This window comes from Pantherophis guttatus, chromosome 2, assembly GCF_059756535.1.
Source record: "Pantherophis guttatus breed Tessera chromosome 2, ASM5975653v1, whole genome shotgun sequence".
NCBI lineage: Eukaryota > Metazoa > Chordata > Lepidosauria > Squamata > Colubridae > Pantherophis > Pantherophis guttatus.
In genome coordinates, this window is record NC_142064.1 from 263,926,465 (window position 1) to 263,953,070 (window position 26,606).

General features: G+C 43.1%; 3 protein-coding genes across 15 annotated transcripts in view; all 3 read right to left on the minus strand.

Annotated features, from left to right (window-relative positions):
- On the minus strand, nt 1-20,486 carry LOC148115754 (uncharacterized). Of its 7 annotated transcripts, XM_087884014.1 has the most exons (6): nt 8,176-8,283; nt 7,790-7,958; nt 6,680-6,786; nt 5,117-5,811; nt 4,515-4,605; nt 1-2,980 (listed from the first exon to the last, which is right to left on the minus strand). In XM_087884014.1, the coding sequence occupies exons 4-6, from the start codon at nt 5,801-5,803 to the stop codon at nt 1,836-1,838; spliced, it is 1,923 nt and encodes a 640-aa protein (XP_087740140.1). In that variant the 5' UTR covers nt 5,804-5,811; nt 6,680-6,786; nt 7,790-7,958; nt 8,176-8,283; the 3' UTR covers nt 1-1,835. The 7 variants fall into 7 exon arrangements, with proteins under 7 accessions (XP_087740140.1, XP_087740144.1, XP_087740142.1 ...); XM_087884018.1 differs by lacking the exon at nt 6,680-6,786 and having other exon boundaries at nt 8,176-8,324; XM_087884016.1 differs by lacking the exon at nt 6,680-6,786 and having other exon boundaries at nt 5,117-5,807.
- LOC148115753 (uncharacterized) overlaps nt 1-26,606 on the minus strand; it is a 45,402-nt gene that overhangs the window by 13,755 nt on the left and 5,041 nt on the right. The gene's annotated exons all lie outside the window — the stretch shown is intronic.
- Nucleotides 9,610-26,606, minus strand: part of LOC148115755 (uncharacterized) — a 22,071-nt gene continuing 5,074 nt past the window's right edge. For all 6 annotated transcript variants that reach the window (XM_087884004.1, XM_087884005.1, XM_087884003.1 and 3 more), the window contains exons 3-4: nt 20,395-20,485; nt 9,610-15,732 (exon numbers count right to left, since the gene is read on the minus strand). In XM_087884004.1, the coding sequence (XP_087740130.1) occupies nt 14,504-15,732; nt 20,395-20,485 (1,320 nt within the window). In that variant the 3' untranslated portion in view covers nt 9,610-14,503. The remainder of the gene's footprint in view (nt 15,733-20,394; nt 20,486-26,606) is intronic.

The window sequence follows — 26,606 nt, forward strand, 5'->3', positions numbered from 1 at the left end:
TAGTTTTATATAAACAATTATATTTAAAGGAAACAAGATAAATCAGCCAAACAGGGACATCATGAGGTAAATCAACATAGCAGGAATATCATGAGGTAAATTACAGAGCATGAGGCAAATTACAATTACAGAGGAAAAAAGGCGGGAAACAAGGAAACTCCCCCTCCGCATCCAGAGTAGCCTATCACACCTTAGATTGCCTCATGCAAAGCTCTCTTCAACCAATTAGCTGCAACTGTGTGTTTTTACTCATTGTCCAACCTTTCACTGCTCCAGCTATTAAATTAAGTACAGGTACATTTAGTCCTCAACATATGACCACAACTGAGCCCAAAATTTATGTTGTTAATTGTGTTTTGGCCCATTTTATGACTTTTCTTGCCACATCTGTTAAAGCGAATCACTGCAGTTCTTAAATTAGTAACACGGTTGTTAAGTGAATCTGGTTTTTCCCTATTGACTTTGCTTGTCAGAAGGCTGCAAAAGGGGATTACGGGACTCTGGGACGCTGCAACCATCATAAATGTGAGTCAGTTGTCAAGCATGCAGATGTAAATCACCTGACTGCCGGGATGCTGCAACAGTCATGTTGGAAGAAATGTCCATCCGGGTTCAGTTCTAAGTGAGGAGAAAGACACTGGAAACATGGAGGCTGATTGGAAAGTTGGTTTTAATAGTGAAGCAGAACCACCAAGCACCTGTGATTCTGAGTACCTGACCACCTGATTTCATGAGCACATGGATTTTTATCAGTGCTGAAATCTTCCCCAATTTAACACCGGTTCGCAGCCCACACAGTCCGTGCCAAACGCACGCTGCGCATGCATGCGCAGTACACACCAAACGTGCTTCGCATGGAAAAAGGAGGCTTGGGAAGGTAAGTACAACAGCAAGGGGGGAACAGCTGTGCCGCACGATTTAGATTGACTAGAAAGCAGGATTTCCTGCTTTCTAGCAATTTTAAATCGTGTGGCACAGCTGATCGTTGGAAATACCGGTTTGAAGGAACCAGTAGCTTTTTTTTTTTTACTACCAGTTCACCTGAACTGGTAGTTTATATGACTACCGGTTCGCCCGAAACCGGTGTGAACCCGTAGCATTTTACCGCTGATATTTATACACTTTGTTCTAAAGCATTTTGTAATTTAGAGGCTTGTTTTGTGTATTTTGTTATTTGGTTTTAGTTAGTTTGTCTCTTGAAGGCCAGCAATGAGTTGGGGTTTTTAATCTTGTTTAACAAATGTAATTAATCCTAGATGCTGGCTTCCTTGGGGTTTTAATCCTATCTTGAATGGATTACCAAATCTGCATTTCTAAAAGGTAGCCTCCACAGTATCTTTGGGGTTATTAAGAAAGACTGAGTCTGTTTCCTGCCTCAGAAAAAAAAAACATGTTTCTCCAGTTCTCATTTAGGGAAATATAATATTCTGCCTTTTCAATGTTTTCTAAAATATTTCATTCTTCTAGGAGGAGGGTGGGTGCTAACTTTCTTCAGTCATAAGTCTGAAAAATGGTCATTAGGTCACATTTTTCAGTGCCGTTGTAACTTCAAATGGTCACTAAATTAACTGTTGTAAGTCAAGGACTACCTGTATCTTAACAAAGTCCTTTGTGATGATATGGATAGACCATATGGATAGGTAGCCGTGGGATACTGCAAATTGTTCTGTTGTCAACTGCCCAAAATTTGACCATGACCATGAAGGTGACCTGACAGTCAGAACTCCAATCCAGGTTGCAAGTCCCCCTTTCCAGGTCGATTGTCACTTCGAACTAGGACTACAGGTATCTAGCTATTCTGATCATACTACTGTCTTATCTCTAAAAGCGCCCGATTACAGCTTCTCCCTCAAATGTATTTTCTGATGCCTGGACAGATTAGAGGAACTGGAGAACGTTTTCTCGCATTTGGAGCACCCGTACGGTTTCTCGCCAGTGTGAGTCCGCATGTGCTTTTTGAGCTCTTGGCTCTGCGGGAAGCTCTTCCCACACTCAGAACAGATGAAGGGCTTTTCTCCTGTGTGCAACCTCTCATGTTTGGCAAGCTGTGATCGCTCAAGGAAACTGTTCCTGCAGTAGGTACATTGGTGTGGCTTCTCGCCAGTATGAGTCCTCTTATGGGTGGCGAAGTGAGAACTAGAAATGAAACATTTTCCACAATCCGGGCATTGGTAAGGTTTCTCGCCCGTGTGTATCCGCTTGTGCGTTGTGAGGTGATAACTGTAAGTGAAACATTTCCCGCACTCTGCGCACTGGTACGGTTTCTCCCCAGTGTGAATTCTCTCGTGCTTCTTCAGCTGGCAACTCGAAATGAAACTCTTCCCACAATCAGAGCAGACATACGGCTTCTCCCCCGTGTGGGTCCTGGTGTGAGTAATAAGGTCTGACTTTTGATTGAAACTTTTGCTGCAGACGGCGCACTTGTGAGGCCACTCTCCCGTGTGAGTCCATTTATGTATCACCAGATGCCTCATCTGACTGAAGGTTTCTCCACAGTCTGCACATTTATAAGGCTTCTCCCCTTTGTGGGTCCCTTCGTGGATCACTAACTGCGGTCTGTACCGGAAACTCTGGCCGCAGTCCGAGCAACAGTAGGGTTTCTCGCCCGTGTGAACTCTCCGGTGCCTCAGGAGGTTGCAGTGAGTGTCAAAGCTCTTCCCGCACTCAGAGCATTTGTACGGCTTCTCCCCGGTGTGAGATCTCTCATGGATGAGGTGCCTGCCTTTAATACTGAAGGTTTTGCCGCACAACGAGCATTTGTAGGGCTTCTCCCCTGTGTGGGTTCGCTCATGAATAATCAGGTGGGAGCGGCAGTCGGAGAGCTTCCCACAATATTGGCATTTGTGTAGTTTTTTCTTCAGTGGGACTTTCTGTCTCCTTGAAGGAGAGTCAGAAGTCACCTTTATCCTCCTGCTGCTGTACATTCCCTTGGGCAGGTCTGTCACTTCTCCGAGAAAGTAGTGTTGATGATCGGAGCTTCCTAGAAGAACAAGCAAATTAGGAATACGTCAATTATACTGCACAAAAATTCAACTCAAATCTCTTTGAAATGGCACTCAATGCCTGCTGATTTCATGGATTAGTCAATACAGGTGTCTTGACAGCAAGATAGAAACAAGAGGTAGTCCTTGACTTACAACAGTTCATTTAGTGACCATTCAAAGTTACAGTGGCAATGGAAAAAGTGACTTACGACCATTTTTCACACTTATGACTATGCAGCATTCCCAATAGTCACATGATTTGTATTCGGATGCTTGGCAGCTAACTCACATTTATGATGGTTGCAGTGTTTTGGGTCACTTGATCCCTTTTGTGATCTTCTGAGCAAAGTCAATGTGTGAGCCAGTTTCACTTAACAACAGTGCAACCAATTTAACAACTGCAGTGATTCAGTTAACAAGAGTGATGAGAAAAGTTCTAAAATCGGGCAAAGTTCACTTAACAACTGTCTCGCTTAGCAACATAAATTTGGGGCTCAATTGTTGTCGTAAATCATGGACTGCCTGTAATTGTCATTTTCTTTTTTTGGAGCACTTTTGTTGTGTTCCGCCAGCAGCCTGCGGAGCTGGCAGCGGAGTTGGACAGTGAGGAGGCTGGGGAGGAACATGGGCCAGTCCTGGAGTCTGGGGAAGGCCCACACGAGGGCTCTGTGTCAGAGGCAGAGATGGGGCCAGGGCCATCTGGGAGTGATGAGCGGACTCCGGAGCCCCCAGAGTCAGACAGCAGAGAGGCAGAGGAACAGGAAGAGTCTGTTCCTAGTGCATGCATGCGCAGAGCTACCAGAAGGCAAGAGCAACTAAAGCAAAAGGGATGACTCAGGAGTAAGGCCAGGAGACGATTGGCCCCTCCCATAAGGCTTAAAAGAGAAACAAAGGCACTTGGGACTTTTGCAGGAAAGCAATGTTGTGAACTCTGTTTTCAGTCGGCATCTCTTGTTTGTTTCTGAATTTCATGGGGCTTTGCCAAGTAAGGCCTTTGGCAGGGTGTCAAAGAAGATAAAGGTTGGTGATTATCCCGAAGGACTTCTTCTGAAGGACTTGTTTTGCAACTAATTGGGACTCAGCTCAGAATGAACGTAATTCTCAGCTGTTACAATAAAATAGGTTTGTATTGTAATGACTCAGTAAGCCTAGTGGGGTTGACACTGAGGGATGTTTGATGGCTGAGGAGAGACTGAAACTTTGGTGTCCCCACTCTTAGTCCAGCAACAGCATCTTCACCCCTGCACACACCAGCTTTCTAATAGGAAAGCCATCCAGAGAGACTCCCTACTGCACATTAGTCTCCTCCCCATCAATCACAGGAAGAATAAGACCACATAGTGGTAACTAAGTCCTCACTTAGTGATCACAATTGGGGCTGGCAATTCTGTTACTAAGATTTGTGGTGACAAGCACCTTCAAATACCCTGAAGGCCATCATCAGGACGTAGTTTCAGATTGATCAACCACTTTCCTCTACATTTACTAGATTTCATCCCCAGGTTTTTCAAAGCATTTTGGTCTACTCACTGTCTCCATCCATGGGGACCTCAACTTTCACAATATCCAATGGATCCAGTTCGGAATTGGAAGGCTCATGTTGCAAGTCTGTCAGATCTTCCTGTACGTGAGAAACATGAAGATGTCTAAGGAGACAATTGGAACACATCTTCTCAATATCAGCCAATAGCTGGTACACAAATCAAGATCGACTGGAGATTCATTTCAGCCCTTCTCGAACTCTGGCAACATAATTTTCAAAGACTACAAACCTTTTAGAGATTGGTAAAGTTACAAGGGAAATCACAGCTTAGTTGTCCAGAACAAGTTTAAAATGTCCTAATTTTAATGTCTCAGACTGGCAATGATGGAGAAGACAATCCCTGAATCTGAGATGTCCTGGGGCCATGTGATCCTCTTTTGCCACTTTCTGACAAAGTCAATGGGGAAGCCAGATTCACTTAACAAACATGTAATTAACTTATCAGCCACAATGATTAACAAGTAAAGTCGCAAAATGGGGCAAAACTCACTTAACAAATGTCTCACTTAGCAACAGAAATTTGGGGTTCAATTGTGGTCATAAACTGAGCTCTACAAGGGTGCCCAACATGACAAGGTTCCATGCTCACCCTCTGCTCAGCTCCTTGTGGCAGCCTCCGAAGAAAGTCCTCGGCCAAAGCCACCGCCTGGCTCCCCGTCTCCGGACACTGTTCCCGAACCCAGTTCTGCATTTCCAGCGGCAGGATCATCAGGAACTGCTCCAAGATCACCAGCTCCAGGATTTGCTCCTTAGAGTGATGCTCCGGCTTCAGCCACTGGCAGCAAAGGTCCCAGAGGTGACCAAACACTTTCTGAGGCCCTTCAGCTTCCTCATAGCGAAACTGCCGGAAGCGTTGGCATTGTAGCACCACACTGAGCTTGCCCTCCTCCACCAACTCTTCCTTCATTTCCACTGGGGAATCCAGGCCTTCGTAAAATTTGGGAACTTCCATACAGCCCAGGCCTGGCAAGGTTTCGGATGCAGCTTTTCCTCTGAGGGACCGTTGATGGAGATCGGCCTTTCTGCTAAAAGGCGGCCTAGTGTTATTCTCTGGTGAGGACTGAGAAGGTGGAGAGTTTCTTCCATCCAAATATGGAGCCCTCAGAGTTTCTCTTTTCTGGATCTCACACAACTGGTCCAGCCCCTCTTCTGGTTCTTGCTTAATCTGAGATGTAGTGAAACCATTCAGATATTCCTGTGTTGCCATAGTTTGAACACTTCCCCTCGCTGGCTCTCTCTTTCCTGCCTGAGATCCAAGCGAGTCCTTTGCCTCCATCTTTCTTCCTGGCAAGAATAGAAATTATCATAATTACTTATGCACAAAAGGGAAGCCGAGGATCCATAAAGGTCTGTTTCTCCCCAGTACTCTTTGATGATCTGGATCCAATTCTACAATCTGGATTTTCTAGAAGCATTATGAAAATCCAACAGGCAGTCAAAATAAATAATCCTTGGGGAACTGCTTTAATGCTTGGGTTAATTTGATTAATTATATCAAATATATTAATTAAATATAATTAATCACATTCACGTAATTATATCACAAATGAAGGCGTGTGTATGTGTGCATGTGGTTTTGGTCTTCTGAGCTTTCGGACTCATGTTGGAGCCCATCTTCAGGGAACTTCTCTCTAGCTGTGTACTATACTGTGTACTGTTCTGTGTGTGGTATTTTTAGTGGTATTTATAGTTCTCACACAAAAACACAAGCTACTAAGTTTGGGGGACAAACAGGCACAAAAATACCCAGGGAAGTGATTGACACCTAGGAAACAGGCCCTTCGTCAGTCAAATAAGAGTGCTGATTTACCGGCCAGCCTATCAAGTAATTAGAAGGTGAAGAGCTGGGCAGCATAAGCAAACAACAACCAACAATTTAAAAGCCAGTCATCAACACATCCCAGTACCCACATACAACAGACACTATAAATACCACACACAGAACAGCACACTCTCTGCTAGAGAGAAGTTCCCTGAAGAGGGACTCCAGCATGAGTCCGAAAGCTCGGAAGACGACCCAGATATGATTCTGTAATTACTTCAATTTAGCTAATGGTTAGAACAGCATACGTAATGATTAAATTTATCTTCCAATGCATAGGGATCCTTAATATAGAGTTTTCTATAATAAACTGTAAGAATTATCACTTACTATCTCCAAATAAAATCTTGATTCTACCCTTATAAGGCAAATCATCAATATTCAGCTATAGATGGAGAAAACTCTCTGCAGAAATCCATTCAAGCTTCCGTGATGCCCTGTGTGTACAAAATGTACAAAACAGGAATATAAATCAAACCAATAAAGACATAATGTTAAGGCAATCTCTGAAGTAGTAAAAAGTCAGCTTTTAATATCTGAAATAGCAAGTTTTTGTCTCTGCATGATGAAAGCCCCACCGATTCTGGGAATTCCCTCCTGAAACTGCCCTGACTTTACAGTGCATTTAATTTGATCACTGCTTTTAAATTTACCCTGTTAAAATACTGCTCAACATTTCACAGGCCTTGGGAAATTAAAAGAGGGGCGCACAAGTTTAGATGGCACATACAGGTGGCTATGAAATCTTGAAACTATACATTAAATCAGGAAGTCAAACTAATTTCAGAAGAAGACATCAGCAAGAAACAACCCAGGTGCCATTTGGAGTAAAACCTGGCTCCAAGAGTCCTTTCTTTCTAAAACTGTTGGAAAGCATCCCCCTGGTCACGGGATCAAAATTTAGGTGCTTGAGAGTGGACTCATTTTTATGATGGTTGCAGTATCCTGCAATCATGTGGTCCTCTTCTGTGACTTTCTGAGCAAAATCAATTGGGAGCCAGATTCACTTCACAACCACGTTACTAAGCTTAATAACTGCAGTGATTCACTTAACAACTGGAGCAAAAAAAATTGTAAAATGGGGCAAAACTCACTTAACCAATGTCTGACTCAGCAACAGAAATTTTGGGCTCAATTGTGGTGGTAAGTTGAGGACTACCTGTTAAAAGTAACATTAAAAACTTCCACCCAGATGTTCAGTTAGTGGGGCAGAGATAAAGAGGGAGGCAGCAGTCACCAGAAAAGGAGTCTGGGCATCTTAAGAGAGGCAGATTCAGATGCTGCATCTCAAAACAAACCTCTCAGGTCTCACCAACCTTTCAGATGCCACTGGGCTCCTCCTAGCATGGTTCATAACCTCGGACGGAGCCCCTTCAGCCACCTTCCCTCTGAACTCAGGTCTCCCCAAGTCTTCCACCTCTTCTATCCCTCCAGACTTACTTTGGGGACCCGATCCTTCCCCGTCAGCAGCCCGGGAACCTGGGAACGGCAACACCAGGAAGCCACAAGCAGGGAGCTGTCCTGCACCAAGATGTTGGGCTAAGGGGAAGGAAGGAGACTTGGAAGGAAGGATTTCAAGGGGAATCAGAGTCTAGCGGAGGCTCAGTGCCTGCAAGTAAAAACCAGAGAATTCAGAAGGGAAGAGGCCCCACTGTAAAAATATTGCCTCCACGTTTCTCCCCCCCGTCCCCAGGAATCTCCTTTTCCCTTCCTGCACCTGGGGATTCCCCCTCCTCCTCTTCCACCTTTCCTCCCCCCTCCTCTCCCTCCTCCCCCTCCTGGTCCAACCCTCCTCTTGCAGCATCCTTGCAGCGTCCTTTGCCCACCTGGCGCATCTTGAGCACCCCTCCCCACGAAGGGATCTCCGCAGCCCTCGCATAAGGGATGTCTGGAGACCAGAAAGGGGGGGGGGGCGAGATGGGCAGGGAACTGGGCTCCCAACCCGTCTTTTCCTCCTTTCCTGCCTCCTCTCTAGGCGCAAGAGGAAAGCTCTCTGTGTTTAACCCCTTCACTGAAGCCGCTGCATGGAGGGGGGTGATTGTGGCACTGCCGGAGGCTCACACATATCACACACACACACCAAGAAAAGCCAAAGAATGGAAAGCAAGCACCGGTATTTTTTTAAAAAAAGAGAGATGACAATCACTGCAATAGTAAAAGAAACTTGCATGCCCTAATCCACAGCTGCAAGAGGTGCAAATTAGGAATGCATGGATGTTGAAGAGGGGCAATTGCAAGGCCCACCATCCTTCAACCATGCAATTCGTGGCTGGAGATGCTGCCTTTTCCCTCAATATTTAATCTTATAAAGCATGTCAGGAGGAGTCTGGTAGCGCCTTTTCTAATCCATTGCATTAATAGGCACAGCTCCTTGCAAGCCTTTTCACAAAATTCCTTAGTCTGCAAAGGAGCAATTTGAGGCCCTCTGATTTTTGGCCACCGTAGACTCACAGGGTCTCTTCGCAATCATATGGAGAATTGCTTTGTCTGAGTAGGTGTGTTAAGCATAGTTGAACCTGGTTAATAAACAGACGGGACAGGACTAGGAAAACCAGTGTTTGTTGGTTGGCTGGACATGGAAGTGAAGAAAAAAAATCTCAGAAGATAGCAGTGGCAGATCAGTCTCATATTGCTGCCCTTTAAACATACCCATGAAACCACAATGAGTCAAAACTAACTTGAAGGAGGTTTTTTAAATCCCCCACCACCAGAAAATTGAAGGCACGACTTTTGAAGCATGCAGCACCAATGGAGTAGAATTTATTTCATTTATAAAATAGATAGCAGCTGACACGTTTGAACCTAGTTGCTTTTCTGCTTTTACACTGGGGAGGAAACTAAACAGCCCGAATTTTTGCTCCCGGCCTCTCCTCCCACCTGCCCTCAACTCTTCCAGATGCTGCTTCCACCTTGGGAAAAGCACGAAAGCCTCTCTGCACACCACTTTCCCTTCATGGATGAGCCAGAAGAGGAAGTTTCTCTGACCCTTTTCTCTTCCCCACCAATATCCTCTCTACCAATTTAATACTCAAGGGTTTCAAGTCCTTTCCCCTCAATCATTGATGCAGCCTCTGCATTGACAGTTGTGTCAATGCAGATCGCTGCTGATCCACAGGCTGCCATCTAGAGACAGACGGCTGAAAAACATGCTTGTCCGATCACTAAGATGTTTGAAATATTTTTTTGATTATGTCCCATCAGGTTGAGAGGGAATTGCACAGCTAGTATCTCAATGGGGTCAGAGAGACGCTGACACAAACTTGTAGTTTTATATAAACAATTATATTTAGAGCAAACAAGATAGTTGGCCAAACAGGGGCATCGTGAGGTAAATCAACATAGCAGGAACATGATGAGGTAAATTACAGAACACACAGAGGAAAAAAAGCGGGAAACAAGGAAACTCCCCCTTCACATTCAGAGTAGCCTATCACAGCTTATATTGCCTCATGCAGTGGCCAGCTCTCTTCAACCAATTAGCTGCAACTGTGTGTTCTTACTCATTGTCCAACCTTTCACTGCTCCAGATATTAAATTAAGTACGGATATATTTAGTTCTCAACATATGACCACAATGAGCCCAAAATTTATGTTGTTATGTGAGTTTTGGCCCATTTTATGACTTTTCTTGCCATATTTGTTAAAGTGAATCACTGCAGTTAGTAACACAGTTGTTATGTGAATCTGGTTTTTCCCTATTGACTTTGCTTGTCAGAAGGTTGCAAAGGGGGATAACAGGACTCTGGGATGCTGCAACCGTCATAAATGTGAGTCAGTTGTCAAGCATCCAGATGTAAATCAAGTGACCGCAGGGATGGTGCAACCATCATAACTCTGAAAAATGGTCATTAGGTCACATTTTTGGGTCTGGGGCACTACGTTGAAACAGGAAGCAGTGAAGAGCACCTCCCATGGAGATGAGTAAAGACTGCTCTAGCCAGTTATTAGTCTTGGGGATGTAGGATAACATCCTCACAACCAGTGGTGAAATCTGAACCGGTTTACTACCAATTCACTGGCTGCGGATGTACCAAATGCAAGGTGCACATGTGCGCAGTGCACGCCAAAAGGAGGCATGGGGTAAGTAGAATATCACGCAGGGGGAGGGGAGGTGTGATCAGCTGTGCCGTGCGATCTTCAGAGCCTTTTTTTTTTACTTCTAAAAGCATTTTTTTACAACCTATTCGCCTGAATAGGTTGTAAATAAATGCTTTTAAAGGTAAAAAAAAAAAAAGGCTCTGATGATCACAGCTGTGGCACGCAATCATCAGAGGCTTTTTTTTTACTTTTAAAAGGATTTTTAACTACCGGTTCTGGAGAATTGGTAATAAAAAATGGTAAAAAGTTTTTTAAAAAAGTTCCAACGATCATGTGTCGCTCAGCTGATTGTCGGAACTTTTTTTTTTTATATCTTTTGCTACCGGTTCGGCAAACCAGTAGCCTTTTTTACTACCGGTTTGGGCGAACCAGACCGAACAGGGAGCATTTCACCCCTGCTCACAACCTATCTTTGCAACTGAGCAAAGCTTGAAGAGTGAAGCTTGATCCTACATAGATTCTCAAAATTAGGGAGGTGCTGTGCTTCATAAAAATGTATGAAGGTCTTGCTTGTGTGCGCACAGCCCTAAAATGATTGTAAGCATCATCCAATAACAGAATAATGAAATGTGGAACAATACCTGCAAATGTCACAGAATTGTAGAGCTGGAAGGGACCTTGGAGGTCTTCTAGTCCAACCCCCTGCCTTAGGCAGGAGTCCTGATATCATTCCGGATAAATGGTTGTCTAATATTTTCTTGAAAACCTCCAGCAAAGGAGCACGCACAACTCCATGAAGCAAGATGTTCTATTTATTAACCAGTATTGCTTCCAAATCAGATCTAGATAGGAGATATTATCCTTCCATCTTCATTCTTGCAAAGTCTAGAGCAGCCTTCCCCAATTTCTAGATGGGTTAGATTTCGGCCTTATAGTTCCCAAATAGCTTGAGCAAAATACTTGGAGGCTACTAATTTTCAGAAAGCTGATCAAAAGATTCCTGCCCTTTGGTAGGAGGGATTCTCAGCATAAACCAAAGCCTCTCTACATCCTAAAATTTTCTGACTGCTCTTTGGTGGCTATCAAGGATTTAGGACACAATGGCACATCAGGCCAAAAGCTCAAAGGGAGGCAGTTTCACTCATGCTGACCAAGAATGATTCTCCTTATTTCTAGGTTGAATCTCTCCTTGTTCAGTTTCAATGTTATTCCATGTCTGGCCTTCAGGTATTTTGGAAAATAGGTTGACCTCCCCCTCCTCTCTTTGACAGACCCTCAAATATTGGAAGACTTCTATCATGTCACCCTTGGTCTTTCTCTTCACTAGACTAGCCATGCCCAGTTCCAGCAACTGTTCTTCATATGTTTTAGTCTTCAGTCCCCTAATCATCTTTATTGCTCTTCTCTGCACTCTTTATCTAGAGTCTCAACATTAACAGATTAACAGAGTGGGAAGGGACCTTATAGGTCATCTAGTCCAACCCCCCGCTCAAGCAGGAGACCCTACACCATTTCTGACAAATGGCAGTCCAATTTTTTCTTAAAAGTCTCAAGTGATGAAGCTCCCACAACTTCCGAAGGCAAAGCTGTTCCATTGGTTGATTGTTCTCACTGTCAGAACGTTCCTCCTCATTTTTAGGTTGAATCTCTCCTTGGTCAGTTTCCATCCATTATTCCTTGTGTGGCCTTCAGGTGCTTTGAAAAATAGCTTGACCCCCTCCTCTCTGTGGCAGCTCCTCAAGTATTGGAAGATGGCTATCATGTCTCCCCTGGTCCTTCTCTTTACTAGACTAGCCATGCCCAGTTCCTGCAACCGTTCTTCCTATGTTTTAATCTCCAATCCCCTAATCATCTTTGTTGCTCTCCTCTGCACTTTTTCTAGAATCTCAACATCTTTTTTATAGTGTGGTGACCAAAACTGGATGCTGTATTCTAGATGTGGTCTTACTAAGGCTTTATAGATCGGTATTAGTACCTCACATTATCTTGATTGAATCCCTCTGTTAATGCAACTTAGGATGCAGTCACGATGTAGGCATTACAAAAGGCTGTAAATGCAACTTGATTGCCAAGTGCCCAAAATTACAATCAAGGAAATTGTGGGAGGGAGTGGCAACCATCAGATCAAATGTGGTTCATAAGTACCCCTAGGGAAGTTCATAACAGACGGTTGCTCATCGACTGGTCCTAAGACAAGCACTACCTGTAGTAAACTGGGAACCGTCACAAAGCTGGAATCCAATCAGGTTCCTTGCAATTGATTTACAGATTAACTTTTCAATCAATGAGCAAACATACAGGCCACATTTGCAAACTACATACTGAAGTATTCAGGCTTTCCGAGAATGATCTTTGTCTTGTATGTGACTCCTCTTGCCATCAAAAATGGCTAAACATCCTGCATTCGTACACTGTACTGTACTGCACTTGAGTTTATTTCTAATCATGCTTTGTTGAACAAACCAAGGTATCTCAGTCTGCACTCGGTCAAGTTTTTAGGGAAAAAAAAATATGTTCAGAGTTATTCACAAACCACCCCAAGGAAGTCCTTTCTCTGACCTGTTTAGGGTGGTATATAAACTGGCAACTCTTCACCTTGGAAACTCCATTTTCCAATCTTCTTTAAAAAAAAACAATGAGCCAGAGACCAGTTTACCAATCATGGTTAATGAAACAGAGAAAGAATTTGCACCAGTTATGTAACACAAGGTTCTGAAACATCTGCAGATGTCGAGCTCTCTTCCCAAATAGCACTTGCTATAAAACCATAATACAGTTAGTCCTTGACTTAACAACAGTTCATTTAATGACTGTTCCAAATTACAACGGCATTGACAAAAGTGACATATGACCGATTTTCACACTTGACCCCATGATCATGTGATCAAAATTCAGATACTTGGCAATTGGTTCATATTTATGATGGATGCTGTGTCCCAAGGTCATGATTCCCTTTTGTGACCTGCTGATAAGCAAAGTCAATGGGAAAGCCAGATTCACTTAATAACCGGATTACTAATTTATCAACTGTAGTGAATCACTTAACAAATGAGGCAAGAAAAGTCATAAAATGGGGCAAAACTCACTTAACAAATTTCTCCCTTGCCAAAAGAATTGTTGTGCTCAATTGTGGTTGTAAGTCGAGGACTACCCATATAACCATTTTAAAATGCAACAAGACCTTGTACCCAACTTCAGCATTCTTTGCAATGTCTTGGAATATATTTCAGCATGATAATATCATTAGGTCTGGCAATCTCACTACCTTGCAGATTTGGGAGTGGAGAGGAGATACTTCTGGTTTAGTTTCTCCGACTAGCAGGTGTAGCCAAATGGGAAATAAGGTCATTCTCAAGAAACAAGCAAACCAGATCTTTACAGCATTCTGGTTTAGCAGCTGACCAAACATGACTTGGTTCCGTTCTTTCTGTGTTCTTTTTTGACCTACGCCATACTACACCCACAACAGGCAGTCCTTGACATAACAGTAGCAATAGCACTTAGACTTATATATAGCTTTACAGGCTCTCTAAGTGGTTTACAGAGTCAGCATATTGCCCCCAACAATCTGGATCCTCATTTTGCCCACCTCAGAAGAATGGAAGGCCGAGTCAACCTTGAACAAGTGAGAATCGAATTGCCGAACTGCAGGCAGCCAGCAATCACCAAAAATAACCTGCAGTAGTACTGCGTTCTAACCACTGAGCCACCACAGCTCAGAGCCTGTCCATTACAGTCATGTCACAACAGTCACAGAATATTACCAACCTGATATTACCAACCCTTTCACGGTGGTTGTTAAGTGTATAACCAAATTAATTAAGCAAAATCTGCTGTTTTTACATAAACACCATGGTTCTTACGCAAACCGATTGTTTACTATGGATGCAGTTTTGCCAAGTGCTGGTTTTCTGCAACAACCATTACAAAAATGTGGTCAGGTGACCATGGGATACCGCAAATAGCTCTGTTGTCATGTGCCCAAAATTTTTGTCACATGACCATGTCAATCCAGGTTGTAAATCCCCTTTTTCATGTTGATTGTCATTTCAAACAAGGACTACCTGTATCGAGCTATACCGATCACCCTACCGTCTTTTGTCTAAAAGCACCCCATTATAGCTTCTCCCTCACATGTATTTTCTGATGCCTGGACAGATTAAAGGAACTGGAAAATGTTTTCTCGCACGCAGTGCACCCATATGGCTTCTCGCCAGTATGAGTCCGCATGTGCTTTTTGAGCCCTTGGCTCCACCGGAAGCTCTGCCCACACTCAGAACAGATGTAGGGCTTCTCTCCTGTGTGCGACCTCTCATGTTTGGCAAGCTGCGATCGCTGAATGAAACTGTTCCCGCAGTAGGTACACTGGTAGGGCTTCTCGCCAGTATGCGTCCTTTTATGGGTGGTGAAGTGAGAACTAGAAATGAAACATTTCCCACAATCCGGGCACTGGTAAGGTTTCTCACCCGTGTGTGTCCGCTGGTGCGTGGTGAGATGAGAACTGTAAGTGAAGCATTTCCCGCACTCTGCGCACTGGTACGGTTTCTCACCGGTGTGAATTCTCTCGTGCTTCCTCAGCTGGCAACTCGAAATAAAACTCTTCCCACAGTCGGAGCAGACATACGGCTTCTCCCCAGTGTGGGTCCTGGTGTGCGTAATAAGGTCCGACTTTTGATTGAAACTTTTGCTGCAGATGGCACATTGGTGAGGCCTCTCTCCCGTGTGAGTCCACTTATGTATCACCAGATGTCGCGTCTGACTGAAAGTTTCTCCACAGTCTGCACATTTATAAGGCTTCTCCCCTTTGTGGGTCCCTTCGTGGATCACTAACTGCGGTCTGTATCGGAAACTCTGGCCACAGTCTGAGCAATGGTATGGTTTCTCGCCTGTATGAACTCTCCGGTGCCTCAGAAGGTTGCAACGAGTGCCAAAACTCTTCCCGCACTCAGAACATTTGTACGGCTTCTCCCCAGTGTGAGTTCTCTCATGAATGAGGCGCCCGATTTTATCACTGAAGGTTTTACCACACAATGAGCATTTGTAGGGCTTCTCCCCTGTATGGAACCTCTCGTGGATAATCAAAGATTCCTTCCGGGTGAAGCTTTTCCCACACGCTGAGCATTTGTGGGGTTTCTCCCCTGTGTGGGTTCGCTCGTGAATAATCAAGTGGGCGCGGCAGTCAGAGAGCTTCCCACAATATTGGCATTTGTGCAGTTTTTCTTTCAGTGGGACTTTCTGACTCCTTGGAGGAGAGTCAAAAGTGGCCTTCATCCTCCTGCTACTATACATTCCCTCGGGCAAGTCTGTTACTTCTCCGAGGAAGTAGTGTTGGTGGTCGGAGCTTCCTAGAAGAACAAGCAAGTTAGGAGGACGTCAATTATACTGCACAAAAATTCAACTCAAATCTCTTCAGAGTGGTACTCAATGCCTGCTGATTTCATGGATTAGTTGATACAGGTGTCTTGACAGCAACACAGAAACTACAGGTAGACCTCAACTTACCACAGTTCATTTAGTGACTGTTCGAAGTTACAACAGTACTGAAAAAAGTGACTTATGACTGTTTTTCACACTTATGATTAGTGCATCATCCCCATGGTCACGTAATTTACATTGGGGTTCTTGGTAGCTAACTCACATTTATGATGGTTGCAGTGTCCTGGGGTCATGTGATCCCCTTTGCGACCTTCTGACAAGCAAAGTCAATGGTGAAGCCAGATTCATTTAACAACCGTAGTGATTCAGTTAACAAGTCTGATGAGAAAAGTTGTAAAATGGGGCAAAGCTCACTTAACAACTGCAACATAAATTTGGAGCTCAATTGTGGACGTAACTCGAGGACTGCCTGTAATTGTCATTTCCTTTTTTGGAGCACTTTTTCTCCCCCTCCACAATCTAGCTTTCAGACCTTTTCTTCCCAATTTGTCTCCCATCCATGGACTTTCCAGGGTTATCCCTGCTTAGCTTGCCAGCCCAAGAAGGGCACCTGAGGGCTTTTGCTTTCTTGCTTGCTAAAGAGGAAAAGTGCATCAGTGTCAGAAATATTAGACAAACTCCTGACCTGCGTCCCAATTTTATGTGTTCTTATGGTCATCTCAAAGATCAATAAAACCAATCAGATTAAAATCTGTAGAGATTCTTAGTTATCCAGGTCGTGGTTGTCCCAAAGGTGCTTTTTCAGGAGGCAACTGGACTTTCTTGGTTTTTTTTTGAAGATGTTTTGCTTCTGGAGGAACCTGAAGCGTTGCAGCGAGACTGGCTGGAAAATAGCAGGCTCCAACGAGCCTTGCAAAAATCCAGCCAGACAAACCGCTGTCGGGGGGGTCTTTGGACCAGAACTGTCTTGTAGGGACAGTGAAGAAAGAGAGGCACCTCAGACAACCAAGAGGAACAGGCAAGTTCCTCGAAGGGTCAGAGGCAGTTCTCTGAACCGGCGTCGGGGGTGGTGGCCATTAAAATGACCGCTCTGAAGCTGGGGCAACTGGAATAAGATTTTGTGCAGGAGTGATGACTGAATGGAGTATTGGTACCGGTGAGTGACTGACCAACTCACAGGTAAAAAAGAAATTTTAAAAAACTTAAAAGAGGTCCTGGCACAGAAATAAGCAGCTAATTGGCACTTGGGAATTTTAATTGGAGGGAGAAGAACAAAGAGGAAATTAAAGGATTAAAGCCCAAAAAAGAAAACTTTCTACCTAGACTTAAAATTGGATTTGGAGAAGATGTTTCGCTTCTCATCCAAGAAGCTTTAAACTATACTTTAAGCTATACAATTTGGGATTAACACCCTGTGGGATGTGAAGGCAGACAAATTGGTTAAGCAGTTCCATAACAAATACCCCCATAAGACACAGGGGCCTCCAGCGGGAGGAAGAGGAGGTTAGCTTGTTTTTAATCATCTTTTTGTGTTCTTTCTTGTCTTCTTCGAGGAACTCCTTTTAAATTAAGGGGGGCTGTCTGTCAGCCCTGAAGCTGGCCTGACTGAGGCCATTTTGGGACTTCAGCACTGACAAACTGGAGAAGAGGGTTAGGGAGAGGGGAATAGAGATAGTTGGGGTGATGTAGCCGAAACAAAATGCTTTCTCATGGGAACCAAGAACATTCCTGTAAGTGCTCGGAAGGAGGGGACTGGAGACACCTACCAACTGGGTTGTATCCTGATTGGACCATGTGACTGATTGTTTTGAGAAAGTGACAAACTTTCACTTTTAATGGTGAAAACTGTGGGAATATTCAGAGTCGGTTTTCACCAGCCTGTGCCAATATGACATATCAAATAAAACTATTCTTTGAGGAAATTACCTGCCTCGGAGTTTTGTTTGCTAAGGGTATGTTACTTGGAACCTGACATTAAACCAACTCTACTAAACTTCACTCTCCAACCGGAGACACTATCCGGAGTCCTGTGCCCTGGCCGCTTACCCAATCTTCCCGGCAACGGGAAGACTGGGAAGATAGAGAACGAGATTGAAGACACTGCAGCAGCCTATGGGGACCCTCTTGACAGTCTGCCCATCCCCTTGGAGACACAGTGGATAGCAGAACCATGGCAGAGATCGCGCGCCAGGTGGGCACCTGACCCAAGATCTGCACCAAGTGGCCAGCCACCAAAGAGCTCTACCAGGTGGAGGGAGACTTCAGCTGTCAACCTGCATGCAGTGAGAAAGCAGCCCATGACTTAGACAAAAGAATCGTGGACCACAATCCTTGAGTGGAGGTCGATGGTGCCCATAGACCTTAGCAATTCTGGGGATTGGAGATATCACACCGCGGCTCATAGCCAGACCCTAGAGGGGTTGCTGGAGAGATTCGACTGGATGAGCCTCAGCAGTGTGGGTCACTCACACCAGCCTGAACGTACTAGTCATCTTAAGCCAGTCAACTCTCATGTTTCCCCCCCAAGGGACCGGGTCTACCCAAGCCGCGAGTCCTCCGCCACTCCCTTCAGAACACTCCAGCCCAAGAGCAATTCTCCCCAGGTGGGACCGGTCAATTGTGGCAGGGATCGGTGGTGCCAGCCTGCTGCCACTCCCCTCGGGCAGATTGAGCTCGGGACTGCAGCGGAGCCTGCCAAGAAGCAGGAGACCAGTTAGCCCCCCTAGACAGTCCCAGTTACTGCCAGCTTGGTAGGTGCCATCCAGTTGGGTATACTACCTGGGGCAAGGCTGGGTCCAAGCTCAGTGGACCCCAGTTCCCACTCCGCCACCACCACCTCCTCCTCCACCATCTTGGCTGGCAAGTCCTCCACACTTTAGGGCCGCCTTCAATGGCAGTCCAGACAAGTTGGCTTACCACCTGAACCGAGTGTGGGCACACATTGACCATTATGGGAATGCCTACGCTAACAATCAAGAAATAATCCAAGCCATCACTGAAAACTAGACGGGGAGGCAATGGAGAGGGTGACCTAACTGTACAACGAAGACGCACCAGAGCTCGGAAACATCAATGACTTCCTGCAGAAGCTGAGGAGCAGATTTGAAGATGAAGGCCAAAGCCATCAAGCAAAGAGGTCGCCCGGCCAAAGAGTATGTTAGGGAGTTTCGTAGAATTGCCAGAATACTGTGACATTGGCCCAAGTGCCTCTTGGTCCAGTTCTTTAAAGAAGGCTTGGACAAGCTGCTATACCATACCTGTATCTGCTGGGGGTCCCAGACCGCATGCACGACTGGTACCAAATGGTGATGGCCATGGACCTTGAACTCCACCAGTACCAGAAGGAAGCACTGGAGAAAAAGCCCAAGAGACAGCTCGGCAGGCAAACTAGAACCCGCCAAGTGGAGGACCGGCTGAAGAAGAGCCTCAATGGCACCAATCAAGTGCTTCCGATGGTGCCAGCAAGGCCACCGTGCATCTGTATGCCTGGCCCCAGCTCCTGTCCCGCAAGCAAAGACCCATGCATTAACCAAACTGAAAAAACCACCAGAAGACCCCAGAGAGGGGGAAATTCGTCCGTCAAGCCGTTGAAGTCTTCCCTCCCCCCTGAAGGGGAAGAGTAAACTCCAGCTCAAGGAGGCCAACTGCAGTGACCAGTGATAGGGAGGGGGAAATAGAGATAGTTGGGGTGTTGTAGCCAAAACAAAATGCTTTCTCATGGGAACCAAGAACATTCCTGCAGGTGCTCGGAAGGAGGGGACTGGAGACACCTACCAACTGGGCTGTATCCTGATTCGACTATGTGACTGATTGTTTTGAGAAAGTGACAAATTTTCACTTTTAATTAGGTGATATCCACGGGAATATTCAGAGTCAGTTTTCACCAACCTGTGCCAATATGACATATCAAATAAAACTATTCTTTGAAGAAATTACCTGCCTCGGAGTTTTGTTTGCTAAGAGTATGCTACTTGGCACCCTGACATTTTAAGCTATACTTTAAGCCAGTGATGGCTAACCTTTTCGGCACAGAGTGCTGGAAGTGTGTGGGCATGGGTGCACACCCATAATGCAATACACATGCAACCCCCCCATGTGCGTCCCACCCTCTGTGCATACAGAAGAGGCCTTCATCTGAAAACCAACTATTTGAATTTACAATAGCACTGAAAAAAGTGACGTACAATTGGTCCTTGCACTTACAACTGTGTTAGAGTCTTCCTGTGGTGTTGATTTCTTTGGTCTGGTCTATCAAGTGGGATTGACACTGAGGGACCTTTCATGGCTAAGGAGAGACTGGAACTTTGGTGTCCCCACTCCTAGTCCAGCAACAGCACCTCAGCTCTGTAATAGGAAAGCCATCCAGAGAGACTCCCTACTGCACATTGGTCTCCTCCCCATCAACTGCAGGAAGAATAAGACCGCAGGGTGGTGATGAATGAACGTGGGTAGTCCTCACTTAGTGACCACAATTAGGACTGGCAATTCTGTCACTAAGATTTGTGGTGACAAGCACCTTCAAATACCCCGAAGGCCATCATCAGGATGTAGTTTCAGACTGATCAACCACGTTCTACCTACGTTTACCAGATTTCATCCCCAAGTTTTTCAAAGCATTTTGGTCTACTCACTGTCTCCATCCATGGGGACCTCAACTTTCACGATATCCAACGGATCCAGTTCGGAATTGGAAGGCTCATGATGCAAATCCACCAGATCTTCCTGTGTGTGAGAAGCATGAAGATGTCTAAGGAGATGATTGGGACACATGTTCTCAATATCAGACAACAGCTGGTACACAAACCTCGATCAATCAGAGATTCATTTTAGCCCTTCTTGAACTCTGGCAAAATCATTTTCAAAGGCCACTGGGGTTCAGGAAGCAATGGTGTAACACAAGTAGGCTGCTTTAAAGATTGGTAAAGTTACAAGGGAAACCACAGCTTAGTTGTCCAGAACAAGTTTAAATATCCTAATTTGAATCTCTCAGATTGGCAATATATGGAGAAAATATATGGAGAAGAGTCCTGGTGGCGCAGCATATTAAAGCACTGTTATTAACAGTGTTATTAACACCAGCTGCCTGCAATTACTGCAAGTTCAAATCTCACCAGGCTCAAGGTTGACTCAGCCTTCCATCCTTTCTAAAGTAGGTAAAATGAGGATCCAGATTGTGGGGGCAATAAGCTGACTTTGTATAAATATACAAAAGTATGAAGGCTATTGCTTAACGCATTGTAAGCCGCCCTGAGTCTCCGGAAAAATAAAAATAAAAATAAAAAAACCCAACCCTGAATCTGAGAAGAATGCCAGTCAAAATGGATCCTGTTTAAGCCATTCCAATTTCTTAACTGTGCATAAAGAAATGTACTTTCATTGAATTTAGCACTGGGGGCAGATATTAATGCAGCAAATTAATTAAAAAGATGAACCTTTTGTGAACTGCAATTGACATCATCAGAGTCATAGAGTGGTTCGAATCCTGTAGGATTGAAATTGAAATTTTAAATTTATGATGAGAAGAAGCTAAGGAATCAGAGGTGGGTTTCAGCAGGTTCTGACCAGTTCTGGAGAACCGGTAGCAGAAATTTTGAGTAGTTCGGAGAACTGGTAAATACCACCTCTGACTGGCCCCGCCCCATCTATTCTCTGTCTCCTGAGTCCCAGTTGATCAGGAGGAAATGGGGATTTTGCAGTATCCTTCCCCTGCCATGCCCATCAAGCCACACCTACCAAGCCATGCCACGCCCACAGAACCACAGAAATTTTGAAACCCATCACTGTAAGGAATTCAGGTTGGTTATACAAACACAATCCAGGTTAGGCTATCTTAACAATTGTAATGTGTTAGAAACTGACTCTATGTGTTCAGGCCTCTCTTTAACAGCACCACAGACTGAGATTTTCCTGAACTCACATACAGCAAAAGGCTGTACTTTAATCTCAAAAGGACGTACTTTAAACAAAGATATTGATAAGATTAAGTGAGTTCAAAAACAGGCAACAAAAATGGTGCAAGATTTGAGGGTCAGAACATATCAGGAGAGATTGGAGGACCTGACTATGTACTGTCTGAAGAGCTGTGGTGGCTCAGTGGTTAGAATCGAATACTGTAGGCTAATCCTGCAACTGCAGGTTGCCAGGAGTTCGGCAGTTCAAGTCTCACCAGCTGAAAGTTGACTCAGTCTTCCATCCTTCCGAGGTCAGTAAGTTGAGCAGCCAGATTGTTTAAACGTGCTTGGGATAAAAAAAATGTCCATCATCCAACAAAAATAAAAAATTAAATTAAAAAATAACTCAAAAGACAGACCTGATGGACCACTAGGTCTTCTTCAGCCATCACTTTTCTATGTTTCTATGTCTCAACATACACATTAGGCAGTAGTGGGTTCAAAACCCGTCACTTCCTGTTCGCTCGTGGATGCGCAGTTTCTGCACATGTACAGAAGCGTCCAGGTGGGTAGGTGGAGCCTCCCGCCGCCACCGCTACCGGTCCGCCCAATCCGGGGCGAACCGGTAGCAACCCACACTGACATTAGGTTTATAACACATTACAATTGCTGTTTGATAAGAGGCTTTTAACCAGGTTCTCATGGCTCTGCTTTCCCACATCTGTATCACCAAATCTTTCTCTCAACCCTAATTAAAATTTAGCCATGCCGAGCATCTGATGATGAGCTGCCGTTCACAAAACCTGATGTCTTTTTTTTTTTTTTTTTTTTTTTTTTTTTTATTGTAAAAGTTTTACAATTACATTTTCACCCCGTTTTCACCCCCCTAACCCACCCCAAACTCCCCATCCCATCCTCCCTAACCCCCCCTATCCCTCCCCTCCCCCCCGGACTTCCATAGAGTGTTCCCCATCATTATCCCCTTTATATAAAAAAAAACCCCTTGAACTTTAAACCCCCCCAACCCCCATATCATTTTTCATCTTCACATAGTTCAAATATTTCTATCTTAATGTAATATAATACTATCAATAAAAAGCTATTTGATACTTCCTAGTTTGATATTTGTTCTGCACATAATCTATCCATTTTTTCCATTCACATTCATAAGTCTCTTGTGAGCGGTCTTTTAAATATGCTGAAATCTTCGCCATCTCAGCGAAACTGGCCATCTTCAAAGTCCATTCTTGAACGGTGGGCAAAGCTGCATTTTTCCAATATTTACCTATCAACAATCTCGCTGCTGTAATCATATACAAAATCAACTTTGTTTCATCCACTGTAAAACCCTTAGCTATACCCAATAAGAACAATTGTGGAGAAAATTGAATTTTTTTCTTCAAAACATTCTGCATAACCCACCAAATTTTTATCCAAAAAGCCTTAACTTTCTTACAGGTCCACCAAATATGAAAATATGTAGCATCTGTACAATCACACCTCCAACATTTTGGCTGAACATTAGGATACATACACGACAATTTCTTAGGGTCTAGATGCCATCTATAAAACATTTTGTAAAAATTTTCCCTCAAATTCTGCGACTGTGTAAATTTAACATTCTGGACCCAAATTTTTTCCCATGTTTCCAACTTCACTGGTTCTTCAAAATTTTGTGCCCACTTAATCATACAGTCTTTAACTAATTCAGTTTCTGAATCCCTTTCTAGCAAAACATTATAAAGCCTTTTAATATGCATTGGACCTTTCTCTCTTATATGTCTAACCAATTCTTCCTCATGCAACATAATACCAGTTTTTTGGTCCTCTTTCCATCTCAATTGTAATTGATTATATTGTAACCAAGTTAAATTAATCCCTTCGTCCAACAGTGTCTGCAAATTCTTCAACTGCCATCTGCCCGCATCTGTAAAAAGAACCTCTTTGTATAAAAACCCCCCGAGTGACATTATATTTGTATTCCACAAAGTATGACCAAGATCCAACCATAGCGGTATTTTATAATCCCATTTGAGTCGGTGCTTCTTCCAAACTCTCATCAAAGAGTCTCTAAGTATATGACTTTTAAATATTTTATCAACTTTGTCATCATAAAATAAGTAAGCGTGCCATCCAAATTCAAGATCAAAACTTTCTGCATTCAATATTCCAGCCTTTTTACTTCCAAACCAATCACTTGTTAGAGTTAAAGCTGCTGCATCATAATATAACTGTAGGTTTGGAAGTTTAAGACCTCCTCTTTCTGGAACATCTTGCATAATTTTCAATTTCACTCTCGGCTTCTTCTCGTTCCAGACGAACTTATTCACTCCAAATTGCCAAACTTTCAATTGTTTATCACTTTTGAGCACCGGAATCATTTGAAACAAAAAAAGAAATCTTGGCAAAATATTCATCTTAACTGCTGCTATTCTTCCAAGTAGAGACAGCTGCAGTTTTTTCCAAGTCTCCATATCTTTCTGCACCTCTCGCCACAACACCTCATAATTATTTTGAAACAATTTCATGTTTGATTCTGCAACCTGAACTCCTAGATATTTTACCTTAGGTACAATCTCAAAACCTGCCCTCCTTTCAAGCTCATGTTTGCGATCTTGTGTCATGTTTTTAACTATCATTTTAGTCTTTTTTGGATTCAATCTGAAACCTGAAACTTTACCATAATCTTGTATAATGTCCTTCATCAAGATTATTGATTCCATTGGTTGTAATAGGGTAACAACCAGATCATCTGCAAATGCCTTTATTCTGTAATCCTCTTGCCTAATCTTTATACCTTTCAAGGTATTAGAGTCCCGTATTGTATTTAACAAAACTTCTAGTGTTAAGATAAATAAAAGTGGGGACAACGGACATCCCTGTCTTGTTCCTTTTTCAATTTTAAACTCTGTTGTCAAACTTCCATTAATAATAATCTGTGCCTTTTGCTCTTGATAAATTGCCGAGATCGCCTGTATAAATTGGTCCCCAAAGTCCATCTTTTTCAAAGTTTTTACTAGAAAATTCCAATCCACTCTATCAAAGGCCTTCTCTGCATCCAAAAAAACCAGCACTGCAGGGATCTGTTTATTCTTCTCAAGATATTCCAGTAAATTTATTACTTGCCTTACATTATCCTTCATATATCTGCCCTCGATAAATCCCGCTTGATCATCATGAATCACCTCTTGAATTACTGGCATCAATCTGTTGGCTAATACTTTTGCGTAAATTTTATAGTCATTATTTAAAAGAGATATTGGTCTATAATTTTCCGGTTTTTTAGGACCTACATGTTCTTTTGGTATCAAAGTAATATATGCTGATTTCCATGATGGGGGTATTTTACCCCCTTGTTGTATATTGCAAAATAAGTCTCTAAGTTGTTCCACCATTTCTGCTTGTAAAGTTTTATAATACACTGCAGTCAATCCATCTGTTCCAGGAGCTTTAGCTGTTTTCAATTGTTTAATTGCTGCAATTATTTCCTCAACTGTTATAGGATAGTTCATTCTTTCTTTTTGTTGACTAGTAATTTTTGAGACTCTTTTCTCTTCTAGATATTTTTCTATAAGTCCATTCTGTATATCATCTTTGGCATATAATTTAGTATAATATTCTACAAAGACTTCTTTAATCAATTTTTGTTGAGAAATTTCTTTCCCTCCAATGTCAATACTCTCAATAGTCCGTATACTCTGCTTCTTCCTTAAGGTATAGGCCAACCATCTTCCCGGTTTATTAGCATTACAAAACGTATTATGCTTCGCATATTGTAAATTTGTTGCAGCTTGCTCCGCCAGGAGCATTTGAAATTGATCTTTCAAAAGTTTTATAGCACCAGATATTCTTTCATCTGTTGGGTTTTTAATGAGTAGCTGTTCCTTATTCTTTATTTCTACTTCCAATTCAAGTCTTTTCTTTTGTCGATTCTGTTTATGTTTAGAATTCATATAAATGAGTACCCCTCTCATATACGCTTTACTCGCATCCCATACAATTTCGATTGGGGTACCCTTATTCAAGTTCATCTCAAAAAATTCTTTCATCTGTTTTTTAAGTTCTGTTATATTTTTTTCATATCTAAACAAATTTTCATTTAATCTCCATGACCTTCTCTCAGTTTTTCCCATCTCAATTTCTATCCATACAGAACTATGATCAGTTAAAGTTCTTGGAAATATCTTTGTTCTTTTTGTTTTAACAAGTAAATCATCTGATAGCAGGATAAAGTCAATCCTGGAAAAAGATCTATGTCTGTCAGAAAAAAAAGTATAGTCCAATTCTTTTGGGTTATAAATTCTCCAGATATCTTTTAATTCCAAATCTTCTTTCATATCAAAAAAAGTCTGTGGTAGTCTGATCCTTACTTTCGCCAAACTCTTTTTATCTAGTTTAGAATCAATTACTCCATTCCAATCTCCCATTATTAAAATAGATCTATAATCCCATTGCAATATTTTATTATGTAAAGTCTTATAAAAATGATCCTGTTGTTGGTTCGGAGCATAAATTCCAATCAGAAGAATTTGGCCAATTGCTGTATACAATTCAATTGCAATAAACCTACCACCTTCATCTGCTTCTATAATTTTAGCAGACAATCTTTTATTTACATAAATAACCACACCATTCTTTTTTTCCGAGTTTGAAGCTATAAAATGTGTTCCTAATTTAGAGTTTATCAGGTATTTGTGATCTTGAGTTCGAATATGAGTTTCTTGTAGACAAATTATGTCATTATTAAATTGTCTCAGATATGTAAATAACTTGTTCCTTTTTTGTGGTGAGTTTAATCCGTTAACATTCCAAGATAAAAGCCTAATTGTCATCTTGACCTTTCTGAAGCGATGAGCTGCCTTGCCTCGCTTCTTCTGAGGTCTTCGGCTTTGCTCCCCCCATAGCTTCACTTTGTGTGGTGCTTTTGGCTCCCCCTTTATGTTGGCTTACTT